This window comes from Hyperolius riggenbachi, chromosome 3 (assembly GCF_040937935.1).
Source record: "Hyperolius riggenbachi isolate aHypRig1 chromosome 3, aHypRig1.pri, whole genome shotgun sequence".
Lineage (NCBI taxonomy): Eukaryota > Metazoa > Chordata > Amphibia > Anura > Hyperoliidae > Hyperolius > Hyperolius riggenbachi.
In genome coordinates, this window is record NC_090648.1 from 346,702,276 (window position 1) to 346,716,392 (window position 14,117).

The window sequence follows — 14,117 nt, forward strand, 5'->3', positions numbered from 1 at the left end:
ATAAGGCCGATTTGAAAAAAAATTTTTCCCTCTTGTAGCCACTGGGGGCCCCTACAAGCTCTGGGGCCCTGGGGCCACAAAATATTGTATCGCGGGCCGCAAATGGCCCGCGGGCCGCGAGTTTGAGACCCCTGTTATAGATGAAGAATCTGTTTCTGGCGTACCTACCACATGTAGATGAGCTTAGTGCAGGAACCGAAACTTAAGGTCCACACCAATGGCAAGATTTCGTCTGTCATTTTGACACAAGAAAGTTCGTTCTAGATGACATCGTGTAACTATCGTTACATGAAAAAGGAGGAAAACAATGTTTACAGATGACATTTCATGATGATGCTTGTTCGTTTTAAAAGAGCTTCATGACGGATTACATCAGAAATGATCGCTCGAAGATGTGCGTGTGTACAGATCATTAAATGATGTTTCTGATAAAGTCTATAGAACGTCCCCCATTATTTAACAAGCCCATCATTAGCATAACGTTTGTTGGTCTTATGTTTTTGGCAACATATTGCTTAAGATCTTGCACGACAGATCGTGGATCGATTGTTCGTTGCTAGACTTCCGCAATCTATTGTTCCATGCATACTTAGCTTACTTAGCTTACAACCAGCAGTGTTGGAGACATGGTCCTAACCATAAGTAAATCACAGTGCTACAGTACTATATGTGTAGTAAATTAACATTTACATTTTGTTGCTTTATTTATACATATGTATGTAGTTTAAACTCTTAACTAATATATATATTCATTTTTTATAGTCACAAGAGAAAGCTGCGAGCAGTCAAAGCCTCAAAAGCTGCAAAAGCCTTACCTGGAGAAGCTGTTCAAGGAGCAGAGGCCATACCTGGAACCAACAAGTTCAGCTCTGAGGGGTGAGAGGAATGAAAGAAACTCACACACACACACACACCATACAACTGGAGAACAAAGCCTAGAAACCTGTAACCAACAACTATAATAATAACAGGGCAACACTTAACTTAAAGAGGAACTGCAGTTAAAATAACATAATTACCGTATATTCTGGGGTATAAGACGACCCCCCAACTTTTCCTGTTAAAATATAGAGTTTGGGATATACTTGCCGTATAAGACTACCCCTCTTCCAATGCACACCAAATAAAAATTTTAAAAACCATCATATACAGGTGCTATGTATGAACAGATACTGGTGCTGTACTGTATGTGGTACCCAGTATATAACAGTATACAGGTGATTCACTGGTTGGATTGGTCAACTCTCCCTCTACCTAAGTGGATTGGTCAGCTCTCCTTTTCTACCTGTTTATCAGAGAGTATGGAAGAATAGATTGCACTGTGCCCAGAAAACACGCCTCTTTCACCCTTCTGGCCTGCCCTTGTATCCTATTTACCTCCTTCTCTGCCTCTCAGATATCACACATGTCCACCTGCGCCGCTTTACTACAGTCCTCAGCAGCTAGATCTGAGAGTCTGTAACAGGATAGGGCATATCACCCGGCATCAATGGCACCCGGCATATAAGACAACCCTTGACTTTTCAGATAATTTTCAAGGGTTGAAAAGTAGTCTTATACACCAGAATATACAGTAAATACAATTGCTTACACTATTCTTTTATACATTATGTAGTCAGTGTTTGCCCATTGTAAAATTTTCCCTCTCTGATTTACATTCTGAAATGTATCAATTGTGGTGACATCTTTAGTTCAGGTGATCTGTATGGAATGTACATTACTGAGAGTTCTATGCACAGAGTGAGATACTGCTTGCTTGGCATTTGGAAAAAGGCATTACTTCCCACAATGCAATGAGCTTCACAGACAGCAAACTGTCAGGACCTTGGTCATGACATTACACTGTGGGAGGGGTTTCACCACAATATCAGCCATACAGAGCCCCCTGATGATCCATTCGAGAAAAGGTAAAGATTTCTCATGGGAAAGGGGGTATTAGCTACTGATTGGAATGAAGCTCAATCCTTAGTTAAAGTTCCTCTTTAAGCTATGCATGCAGAGGATATAGGAATGATTATAGCCCAAAGGATGAGTAAACTCCATAGATAGATGAGATTTAAAATATAAAATAACCAGAAATAAGCAGGAAAGTGTGTACAGCAACAGCAACAAAGTACAAATACAGAGTTTGGCTTCCAGGTAAGGGTAGGTCTGTGTGGATTCCAGAGACACTTTACATATTTTGTGTTTAAATCCACTTCCTGAGAGTGTCAAAAGATTCAAAATAGGAGGGCCAATAACAAATGATGAAAGAGCTGCTGGCATAAAGTGAAAAAAAATATAAGTTTATTGTTGTAGAAGCAGAAAAAAAACAATCCTGCCACTAAGTATGCCAGTTGGGGCAGCACTTGTAAAAAGTTCAGGTAATTCAGAAAAGCGTTCATATTACTGATGCAAAGCTGACAGACAGCCTACAGTACCAGCTCAGATCATTACCCTTTACAACTAAGATGAGCAGAGGAGCATCTAAGAATGCAAAACACATTGGGCCTGATTCACAAAGCGGTGCAAAGTGTTTGCACGCCAGTGAAAAGCCCTTTATCACGCCTAAACTCAGTTTAGGCATGATAAGAAGAAACTCGCGCAAATTTTCCGCGCGCAAAGTTTTGGGCGCGCAATCGCGCGGCGCACGGTGCAGCGCGCGCGATGCGCCCATTTAACCCTATGGGCGCTGTGCGCGGAGTTGTGCGATTGCGCGCGCAAAACTTTGCGCACGGGACTTTGCGCGTGATAAAGAGCACAAATCGGTGCTAACTCAGCGGTGCAAAGCTTATCATGGCTAAAGTCTTTTAGGCGTGATAACTGAGTTATCACCGCTTTGTGAATCGAGCCCATTGAGCCATGTTGTGCTCCACTCCTATCGGCCAATAACAGTGGGCACAGGCTCACCTAAACAGGACACTTTGGGACTGGAAAACGTTGCCTTTTCTGATGAATCTTGTTTTCTGCAAAGGTACACATACAATAAAGTAAGAACTTGGTATCTACAGTATGAATTCGTAGACCAAACTTCCCTTAACCATCCTGATTGGTGATTATTCAGAATTGTGTAATACATGAAATCCATACCATAAACGTAACACATGCAAAGAAATTGTTTGGAAAAATCATGTCAACATGGATCAGAATCCAAAAGGAAAGTTATCAACAGCTTCTCAAATACACTGATAAATATAATATAATATAATGAGTTGTTGTATTGAGGGCACAACAAGGTTTTACCTTGAACTAGTTCTGTGTTCCTCATAAAGTGCTCAGTAATATATTAATTTGTCTAAAATTGAAGACATTATGCTAATCACTATAACCGTCTGATTTTTCATTCAGGGCAAACCCAATGCTCAATATGGATATGGGTGCCATACTAGATCTGGGCTTTGAAGAAATCAGTTCTGTTAGTGATTCTGCCAGGTAAGTATAAAAAAACCTGTGCTTCTGGAAACTTATTAAACTATTGCTAACATGCAAATCTTAGAATGACTCAGGTTAGATTATATCATTGGAGTTCCAACTTTGACTTAGGACATTGTCTGATCAATGACTATGGGCAACACAGGGAGCTGATTTACTAAGGCATCTCCAGTGATCTCCAAGCATCCCCAGTGGGGATATCATAAGTAGGCATGGCAGCTTGCTGGGGACTGGGGTTAAATAGTTGCATGGTTAAATAAACTGCCCTCGTGTTTGGATTTGTTGGTCCACGAACTGGCGTCCTTCTGAACATTGCATATAGGGTTCGCCTGCCAAGCTACATTGTACTCATTCAGTTCAGTCTGGATATCACTCCCCCCCCCCCCCCCCCCTCCCCTCCTTCCTATGTCTGGCATGCCCCTGCTCACTCATCCTGGTCATCTTCTTGGACCAGGCTGAAACAACCATGTCACTTCCTCTGGAGCATAGAGAACTGGATGGACAGGCAGGATAGCTAGATGACATCCAGCTCTCTATGCTCCCTTGTTGGTGACCAGACCAGGATGGTCTGGTCCATATCTCTCTATTCAAGTGCTGGTAATAGGCTGCCGCTGACACATTTTTTGCAATGTAAATAGTGGAAGAAAATGAAGCTTGTTGAAAAGAAGCTAAACCAGTTTCAGAAAAATAATTTGGAAAGTAAAAAGTTATTATTTAAAGTATGTCTGCTTGCAAAGAAAATGTTCCCCCATAGCCTCCATAGCCCACTGATCCCTCCCCTAATAATCACAGTACTTGCTCCACACAGTGTACTACTGCATGTATTAGTTACTCAGAATAATCACCACACTATTTTCTTACCATGTTACTGCACCCTATGGGTAGACTTGGGATGTACAGTATAAGAGGCTCCATCCACACCAAGGGGTCATTTTACAGTTGACAAACAAAAGTAAGGCTGATAGTAATGCTGTTTTTTGGCCCCCATTTTAACCTAAATGAGTTAAAGTCACCTTTAAAGTGATATTTTACTGTAAGTGGAAATATGAGTATCTGCATTATTCCCTAAAAGTGTCTCAATAGCATGTAGAAAAAAATGAAGTGAGACATTTGGGCACCCGATATCGGAAGAAACTTGAGCGCTGTTTGTCAGCAGCGTGGCTGTGATTTATGAGGGATTGCAGACTGCAGGGGGACCTTAGGGGGGTTTGGGATAGCAACAGAGGCTGGGCTGTATAGGCAGATCCAGCCTCTGTATGCAGATAATATTCTTCAAACCCACCTCGGGTTCTCTTTAAGGCTGGTTTCACAGTGGGGCGTTACAGGCGCACGTTAGAGCAGCCTGTAACGCAGCCCACCGCACAGTAATGAAAAATCAATGGGGCTGTTCACAGTGCGGACATTGCGTTACATTGTAACGCTGCGTCACAAGACAACGTACTGCATGCAGTACTTTGGACGCGGCTGAGCCGCGTTAGACTGCTTGCACATGCTCAGTAATGTTGGGGAGGAGCGGAGAGCGGCCAGGCACATGGCTAATTAATATGCACTGCACGTTATGACGTGCAGTGTTTACTTCCTGGAGCAGCCGCTCTGTGCGGCGATTGGCCGGCGGGACCACGTGATGCCGCATGCGCACAAGAGTGCGCATCACGGCATCACTGACGCCAGAGTGAGCTGCACAACGCGGCTCACTCTGACGTCCAGATCCAGCACCACCAGGGGTTGAGTTAGGGGGACGTTATGCGACCTTAACGCCCCCTCTAACGCAACGTCCTGGTGTGAAATTAGCCTTAGGGTTAAGTGTGGGAAACCGTTAAGGTCAGAGATGGGGGGGTTTAAAGGGTAGTCATTGAGGGAACAGTAAGGTATTGGCAAAGGAGAGGTCTGCGTGAGAGTTACCGTAAGTTGTAGTAAAACATCAGTATTATTCACTGATACTTTACTATGATAATTCACACTTTTAAAACATACAATATAAATAAATGTTACCGCTTTTCCACTAGCAGAAATTGGGCATCCAAATTTTCTTGTGCCCCTTTTTTATGCTTTGGGGAAAAAACAACTGCTTCCAGCCATGTATGAAATGTAAGGTGCCTTACCTGCTTCAAGGCTGGGTACCCATCCACCCACATCTGTGTTCTGGCAGCTCTGTGGGCAGAGCGTATGTCAGTATTCTATAGCCACTTGAGTACAGACTCAGGCTGCATGGTGTAATGACATAGTGGCTCTACTTCCTGTATGAATCTATAGTGAGAGAGATTCAGGCAGACAGATGCCTGCCCTTAGGGTAGGCCATGCACCTAACCTTAAACTGAGGCAACATAGTGGGGCACAGATTTTTTTTCTATATTCCAGCTATACACCATAGGGGGTCTGTGACCGTAATATTTCCACCTAAAAAAGAAATTTCACTTTAAATATTTTTTATTTCTCCTGTCATGTTTTTATGTTTCCGTGTCGTGATGCCAGTGCTGATCATGTCCCATTCAACCTTGATGAGATGCAGTCCTGCCACCACCTGATATCCGTCATCCTCCTAATAAGATGTACTTTAGAATATGCACCATTTGGGAACATGAATAACAACCTCCAATAATAGAGCTATAGTGCACAGTTGTTGGAATGGATTACTAATTTTGATGCCAAATGGCTTTTATGCTTAATCACAGCATGTTATCAGGATAATGTCAGAGCATTCAATGTGCTCTAAGAAGTGTACGTAAAGTGCAGGGGTGTAGCTGTAACCATAGCAACCACTGCAGCAGCTATAGGGCCCAGGAACAAGGGGAGCCCAAGCAGTCTGTAATGTGTTCACTGCCCTTTTCATTTCTCTGTCCTCCTCTTGTTTAGTATCAAATGGTGAAGCTTAGGAATGTAAGGGTTGGATTTGGAGAAATCAGTGAGTAGGGATATGCGAGAGTGCCTCTGGCAGTCCCGTGGGAATTTCCTCAAACTCCGGGGGGGATCTGCGATTTTCCCCAAAATAATATCGCAGATTAAACAATCGCCAATTTGTGATCAGAAGTAAATACATATTAAAGTATACTTGTTATGGGAGGGCAATATGGCTTCAGCCCCAGTTTGTAATTGTGCGGTGATTCCAGTGAAAAACTATAATGAACGTGATTCATCTGCCTGTGAATTCTAAACCTTTAAGTTTGCTTCAGGGTGGTGCTTAAAGAGGAATGCCAGTGAAAATAATGTAATAAAAAAGTGCTTAATTTTTACAATAATTATGTAGTCAGTGTTTGCCCATTTTAAATCCCTGATTTATATGCTGACATTTATCACATGGTGACATTTTTACTGCTTGCAGGTGATGTAGCTGCTGCATGCTTTTTTGGCAGTTGGAAACAGCTGTAAACAGCTATTTCCCACAATGCAACTGTTATGATCACTTCTGCAGCATGTGCTGCTGGCTGCAGTTTTGATGGACACAAGCAGTTTTTTATTTCTTTGCGTGCATTTGCTCGCATAGTTTTGCGTGCGTTTACACTGAGCGTTGATTCCATCTGCAGTCGCTCTGAAGTTAATGACAGGTTGATATGTTTTTGTGAAAACAAACATTGTCTGTTGCAATGGAATTATAATCCCTTTCTTGCAGGCTGCATATCATTGTCTGCCTTTTCCTGCTGTCAGCCTGTGATTAATTACCATTCACCTGTGTGGGAATCTGCATGTCTGCTCCCATTGGATGATCTCAGTATAAAGGACTGCTTCCTGCAGTGCTCGACGGGCTATCATGGTCTCAGATTCAGTCTGTTACTCTGTCCGAGCCTCACCTCGTTCCTAGTCCGTGTGGACTGCGCTCAGAGGCGTAGCAATAAGGGGTGCAGAGGTAGCGACCGCATCGGGGCCCTTGGGCCAGAGGGGCCCTGAAGGGCCCTCTCTCAACTACAGTATTAGCTCTCTATTGGTCCTGTGCTCATAAAACTCACTTCTAAAGATACTGTGAATAGTAGTAATCATTAACAAACTGTTCCCCATCCCATTCTAGCACCTCTGACACTGTAGTTGCCATTGTCAGGTTTTGGTACGCCGTATTAATTGTTCTGTATAGAGTGCTTGGGGGGCCCCATTGTAAAACTTGCATCGGGGCCCACAGCTCCTTAGCTACGCCACTGACTGCGCTGACTCCTGCGAAGGGGACAGCGAGTCCTCCTAGTCCTGCTCTTGTTATCAGAAATTGTTACTTTGCTTGTCTTGAGTCATATATTGGTTCATTGCCGATATATACGCATACTAGCACGATTGTTATTTTCCTTGTATTCGTGTTACGTTAATACATCAGTGTCTCTGATATATACGTACACAGACTGTTTATATCCTGTGTTCAGTCAGTTAGCTTCCAGCACGTTTTGGTAGGTTGCGCATATCGTGATCACCCGTGATTAGTTAGCTCAGTTCTGCTCCTGTTACCTTGTGTGGATTGTGCTCATTTCTGCGTAGAAGTAGCGAATCCCTCCTAGTCCTGTTCCTGTTACCTTGTGTGGATTGCGCTCACTTCTGCGTGGAAGTAGCGAATGCTTCTGAGTCCTGTTTCTTGTATCGTTCCAGTTCCTAGTTAGCGTTTCTTGCTTATGTCATATATCGGTTTATCGCCGATATATACATATGTCAGTCAGTCATTTGTAGCTTTATTGATAGCTGTAATCGTAATACGCTAGGAATATCGTATCCATTGTATTTTAGTATTGTTGTGGCTGCTCGGATCTACGCCTGCTCTGTGCGCCACATCTCCTACGGGAGTTTGTCCTCTCCTCCACTAAACTGGGGATATCCTAGTTCCTGGTGCTAGCGTGTGTACCTTCTCCACGTCAGGATATACACTACGTGCTGACTGTGGAGGATATACCACTAAGCCTAACAGCGACAAGGTTCACAGACAGGAAACTGCCAGGAGTACCATGGTCCTCAGAGTTTCTTGTGGGAGGGGTTTCACCACAATATTAGCCATACAGAGCCCCCTGATGATCAGTTTGTGAAAAGGAATACATTTCTCATCTAAAAGGGGATATCAGCTACTGATTGGGATGAAGTTCAATTCTTGGTCACGGTTTCTCTTTAAAAGACAACCAAAGTGAGTAGAATATGGAGGGTGCCTTATTTATTTGCTTTTAAACAATCCCAGTTGCCTGGCTGCCCTGCTGGTCTGTTCTACTGCATTAGTGTCAGAATAACACCAGAAACAAGCAGCTAATCTCATATTGTCAAATCTCAGATTTGACAGTAATATCCTAAACACCTGATCTGCATATGCTTGTTCAGGGTCTACGGCTCTGAGGCAGAGGATCAGCAGGATAGCCAGGCAACTGGTACTGCTTATAAGGAAATAAATATGGCAGCCTCCATACACCTCTCGGTTAAGCTGACCTTTAATGATAGTCAAACTATAGAAGGGGAATGTTGTTCTTTATAGTCAAATTCCAGGTGGCATTGGCAGATCAGAAAATGAAAGAATCTCATTGCTACGGGCAACAGCATATTTTTGTTTTCTCTAACACCCATTAATATAAAGACCCTTTTTTAATTCTTACCATACAGTCTTAATATTACTGTGTCGCTGCCTACTCAGATCTGTTAAGACATTGTGGCATTATTAATATCTCTTGTACTCCCTTCATGACCATATGCCATTTTATTCATGCTGTTTGTTAAAGAAAAAACAGATGGCATTCAGACATCAAAATGGATATGTATTATTTTCTAACATTGTTCACTCGTTGTGTATCATTTTGCTGCAGGAGGAGTGCAGTGCATAGATGGGCATACAATACATACTGTGCAATGTACACCTATGCATACAATACAATGCATAGGCTGGCAATCTAGCAGTTGTGGCAGATTCCAGGCTAACTCATGATTGGTGAGCTAGAATGAGCTACTATGGGCTACTATTAGTCTGATTCAGTTAGTCTGATTCAGTTCTGTTCAATAAAATAACAAGTAGACATTTCCTAGGGTACCATCTGTTAGTCAGGACCAAACAACAATGCTCAAGTCACTACATTAATCTTCATGGAATTAATATACACAGCTGCTGATTACATGATGGAAGGGATAGGCTGTAAGTGTAGAATGTTAGGGGCAAAAAAGTCACTGGATTGGATATTCTACATCATCAACCAGCACAGATAAGTGTGAATACCTAAATAATTAGCACTGATTAGCATAGCAATAGTGACTCAATTAATGTCATAATGGGCTGGTCAGTGCTATTCATTTCCTTCCTGCACTGCAAGCAGACTCTACTAGACCAGGTAGTTGTGCATTAGAGTCCAACAAAAATGCTGATGAATTTGTCCATTATTTTCAGGAGACAAGGGATATAATCCTTAAAACAGGTGAAATTGATTATTCCAATATAATATTGTGGTGTCCCAGTAGCATGTGGAAGGGGGCAGGTGGGGGTTGGGTGCTGAAAGTGGATGTATTACCTAGGACACCAAAATGACCAAAATCAGCCCTGACTGCAGCCCACCAATATGATATGCATGGCCCTGAGTAATGTGCCATTAAAGGGTGCCTTAACTGACATGTGACATACTCCTTTGGGGAGTAGTTGTGGGTGGTTTTCCCAGGTGGTGAAAGCACTTTGAGAATAGGTGAGTATACAGTAGATTTTTTTTTCTCTGTGTGTATTTTTTTTTCTGAACTCTGTTATAATAATTATCCACAAAACTTGCCTTTAAAGCGGAATATAACCCTGCATTTCAACTTTGCTCTAAAACATTATTTACAGCATATTATATGCAAAAAGCATTTTTTTTACTAGACCAGCATTGGAAGGGTTAAACACAGAGGTTTCAAGTTTTGTGGAGAGAAATGCAGAAGTTCAGATTGTTACATTCTATTTAGTTATTTGTATCTATTGATAAATGTTACACACTCTTTGGCTGTCCTCCAAGCTCCTTCTCAGTGAGAGAGATGAGTCACATTCAACACTTAGATACATTTATGTAAACAAAATGTATCTATTTCAGCTTCGGATGCGTCTGCAGAAATCTCCAGGAACTTTAAAGCCCTGTGTAACCCTTCCAATGCTGGTCTAGTAAAAAAAAATGCTGGTTGCATATAATATACTGTAAATAATGTTTTAGAGCAAAGTTGAAATGCAGGGCTATATTCCGCTTTAATATTTACTTTACTTTATAGTATTTACTCAGTTTGTACAACTTTTCCCTTTTATTTTCAGTGTGCACTCTGATTATAATACTGTACTTGGCGAAGTCAGTGCAGATGCAGCTATTTACCAAGTAAGTATTAATTAGTAATAGTAATTGTAAAAATAATATTGAATAATTTTAAGTGTAAGTGGGCGTGTGACATCACAATGGTCCTGGTTATACAATCTGTGGCAGATCAGATAAATAATCAGTATCAGGTAATTTTCCTGGTCCACTTTGTACAAATGTATTAGACAAGATTTCATCAGAAATCGTTGCTGTGTTTCAAAGCAGTGGAGCCATCGCTCTTATGCAATGCTCTTATTGACTGGAGATAGTCAATGCTTTGTTCACCTCCTTGCCGGTCTAATTCCCCCGGCAAGGAGGCTTTTTTTAATGTTTTTTTTTTTTTAAATCAAGCTGAGCAGCGGCAGCTCTTCAGCCACTCCGATCGCTTCGGCGATCGGAGTAAGCAGGAAATCCCGTTCAGAACGGGATTTCCTGCTGGGCTTCCCCGGTCGCCATGGCGACGGGGCGGGATGATGTAACGTCGGAACGTCATAGGGAATTCCGATCCACCCCTCATCGCTGCCTGGCCCCTGATTGGCCAGGCTGAGCAGGGGTCTGCGGGGGGGCGGGGGGGGGGAGGGGAGGCACGGCGGATCGGCGGCGATCGGAAGTTACAAGCAGCTAGCAAAGTGCTAGCTGCTTGTAACAAAAAAAAATTATGCAAATCGGCCCAGCGGGGCCTGAGAAATCCTCCTGCGCAGGTTACCCCGAGCTGAGCTCGGGATAACCGGCAAGGAGGTTCAAATAGGCTACTAGATATATATTACCTTTAGTTAACCACTTCAGGACCACAGGCTTTACGCCCCTATAGACCAGGCCATATTTGTCAAATTGGCCACTGCAGCTTTAAGGCCAAGCTGCAGGGACGCACAACACAGCACACAAGTGATTGTCTCCACCCCCCTTTTCTCCCCACCAACAGAGCTCTCTGTTGGTGGGGTCTGATCGCTCCCCCAGTGTTTGTTTGTAAATGTTCTGTTTATTTTTTAATAAATTTCCTTTTTTTTTTTTTTACTAAGCAAGCCAATCCCCATGATCAGCTGTCATAGGCTTCAGCCTATGAAAGCCGATCACCTCCGAGCAGACAGAGGGGACAGCCGTGTCACATCGTCTAACAGTCTCCTAGCGGCGATCGCCGCTGGGAGACTGAAGCAGGAAATGCACGCACAGCCTGTGCGCAATCTCCTGTAAACTGCAGCCCCAGGACTTTACGCCGATCAGCGATAGGCGGTCCTGGAGCTGCCGCCGGGGCCACTCCCATTGGCGGGACGCGGTCGTGTAGCACCATGTAGAGTAGAAATAGCCTGTGTTAGCATGCCTCCCACTTGGTTTAAGGCTAATATAATGTACAGTGTATTAAGTATAGATACATTTACATCGCCGTTTATTCTACAGGAGATTGCAGTTTCCCCTTCTAAAGATGGGAAAGACCGTGAAGAACCTTTGGCAGCAGCTCTTAATGACAGACAAATAATGTCATTTGATAATGAAGCATTGGACACCACCGACCTGTGACAGACTGAGATCAAAGAGAAACCAGATATTAAATACTAAGTCACCACCTGGAGTGAATTAAGCTTGAACAACATTATGACTGCATTTAAAACATCAGTAGATCTCCTGATCTACTAGCGAAATTTAAAGTAGCTCGCGAGCCGAAAGTGTGGGCACCCCTGGTATAGAGCCTAAGCTCTCTATGTATTCAAATGTATATTTTGTGTGAACAGATGGTAGAGTATGTTTACAAATATATTGCTTATGTGTCATAAATAATTTATCACTGCTGATAGCATTTTGTATGATAAATTAAAATAAATGTGCTTATATCTCAATTTTTCCTGACTATCTAAATTAAAATGTTTCAAAATGCATTACCAAAAGAATCTGCATGAGAATGTTTCCATGAATGCAGAAAACATGTAAGGGCCTGTCTGCTGTCTCCACTCATCAGTTTTTTCTGTGCATTTTCTGCACAGAAAAACTGCAACCAATGTTAAAGAAAACCTGTAATGGCAGCCATGTAAATATTTACCTCTTTGGCTCCAGCGCAGGTGCAGTAGCTGCTCTCGGCTCGAGATCAGGCGGAAATAGCCCATCCCAGTGGGGTCTGTTCTACTGTGCAGGCACAAATCGCCTGCGCAGTAGAGCGGACCCGACTGGGACTGGCTATTTCTGCCTATTCCCAAGCTGAGAGCCACTACTGTGCCTGACCTGTGCTGGAACCAGGAAAGGTAAATCTTGCAGGCACTACTGCGCCTGCGCCACAGCTTGACAAATTGTTGGCTGTGGCTTCAGAGGGGCCCAGCGAGACCACCGTGGGATGGAGGAGGATGGGGGGGGGGGGCCTTGATAGGATCTAGAGGCAGCCTCGATAGGATCCAGAGGTTTCCCCCTCCCGAGGTAAGTAGCCCCCAGGGGCACTTTTTGTGTTACATTCTTTTTAATTACTTAAGCCTTTGGGATGAGCTGCATAGCGCGTTCTTGCCGCCGCCCGTTTGCCTGGAGATCAATGAATGATGGGAACGCAGTTCCCATTCATTGATCTAAATCTCCATTAGAATGATTGCTGGCTTCTATGAGAAGATTGTTCTACGTTACACATCCGCTCTTCACTTCCTGTAATAGTACGCTTACAGGACGCCTAGAAAAAAAATTACTGAATCTTGTGGCCAAATAGTAAAATTACACCTACATACATTCTTTAATAAACATACCCGCACTTACATTTATAATTAACTACTTACTTCCCAAACTCCCAAAAATATCCAAACAAAACTTTTAATAAACAAATACAAAATTACAATAAAAAAACCCATAGTTACCTTAGGGTCTGAACTTTTTTAATATGCATGTGAAGAGGGTATATTACTATTATTTTTAAAATTATGAGCTTGTAAGGCCCGGTTCACATTAGCGGTGGCCGTCCGGAATCGCCGTGCCGGAGCCGGACCGCTTGCAGAACGGATGGAACGGACGCACGGCAATAGCAATGAAAGCCTATGCGTCCGTTCACATGCGTCCGTTCTGCCGGACCGGAGCCGGACCGGATCCGGACCGGATCCGGACTCCGGCGTCCGTTCCAACATGCGCTATTTTTTGGTCCGGCTCCTCCGGCAGCCGTATCCGGGGCGGAGCCGGACTGCACCATCCGGCCAATACAAAGTAATGAGAACCGGAGAGCGCACAACACACTGGCTACAAAAACCGGACGTTCTACCCCACTTCCTATGCCTTTTGGATGGGGACCACATGGAGTTCACAGAGTGGGGCAGCAGCGATTTCATGCTGGAGCTCTAGGCAGCAACATGTCTGATATAAGTCTGATAACGAGGAGGCGAACAACAGAGAATTCCCAGGTATACGAAAAATGCCTGGATCCATGGTCCCAACTGCAGTCTCTGTATCCACGGATGGTCTCCACACGTCCACCTGTCTCCAACAATGACCCCAGACCCTTCTGCTGACCTC

The 14,117-nt window shown here is 43.4% G+C and overlaps 1 protein-coding gene across 1 annotated transcript in view; it reads left to right on the top strand.

The window, feature by feature from the left end:
- The window catches only part of CDHR2 (cadherin related family member 2), a 126,420-nt gene extending 113,939 nt beyond the window's left edge, over window positions 1-12,481 (top strand). Inside the window, exons 29-32 of the mRNA XM_068272817.1 lie at window positions 763-876; window positions 3,328-3,411; window positions 10,610-10,670; window positions 12,045-12,481. Coding sequence (XP_068128918.1) covers window positions 763-876; window positions 3,328-3,411; window positions 10,610-10,670; window positions 12,045-12,164 — 379 coding nt within the window. The 3' untranslated portion in view covers window positions 12,165-12,481. The remainder of the gene's footprint in view (window positions 1-762; window positions 877-3,327; window positions 3,412-10,609; window positions 10,671-12,044) is intronic.
- Window positions 12,482-14,117: the final 1,636 nt, after the last annotated feature.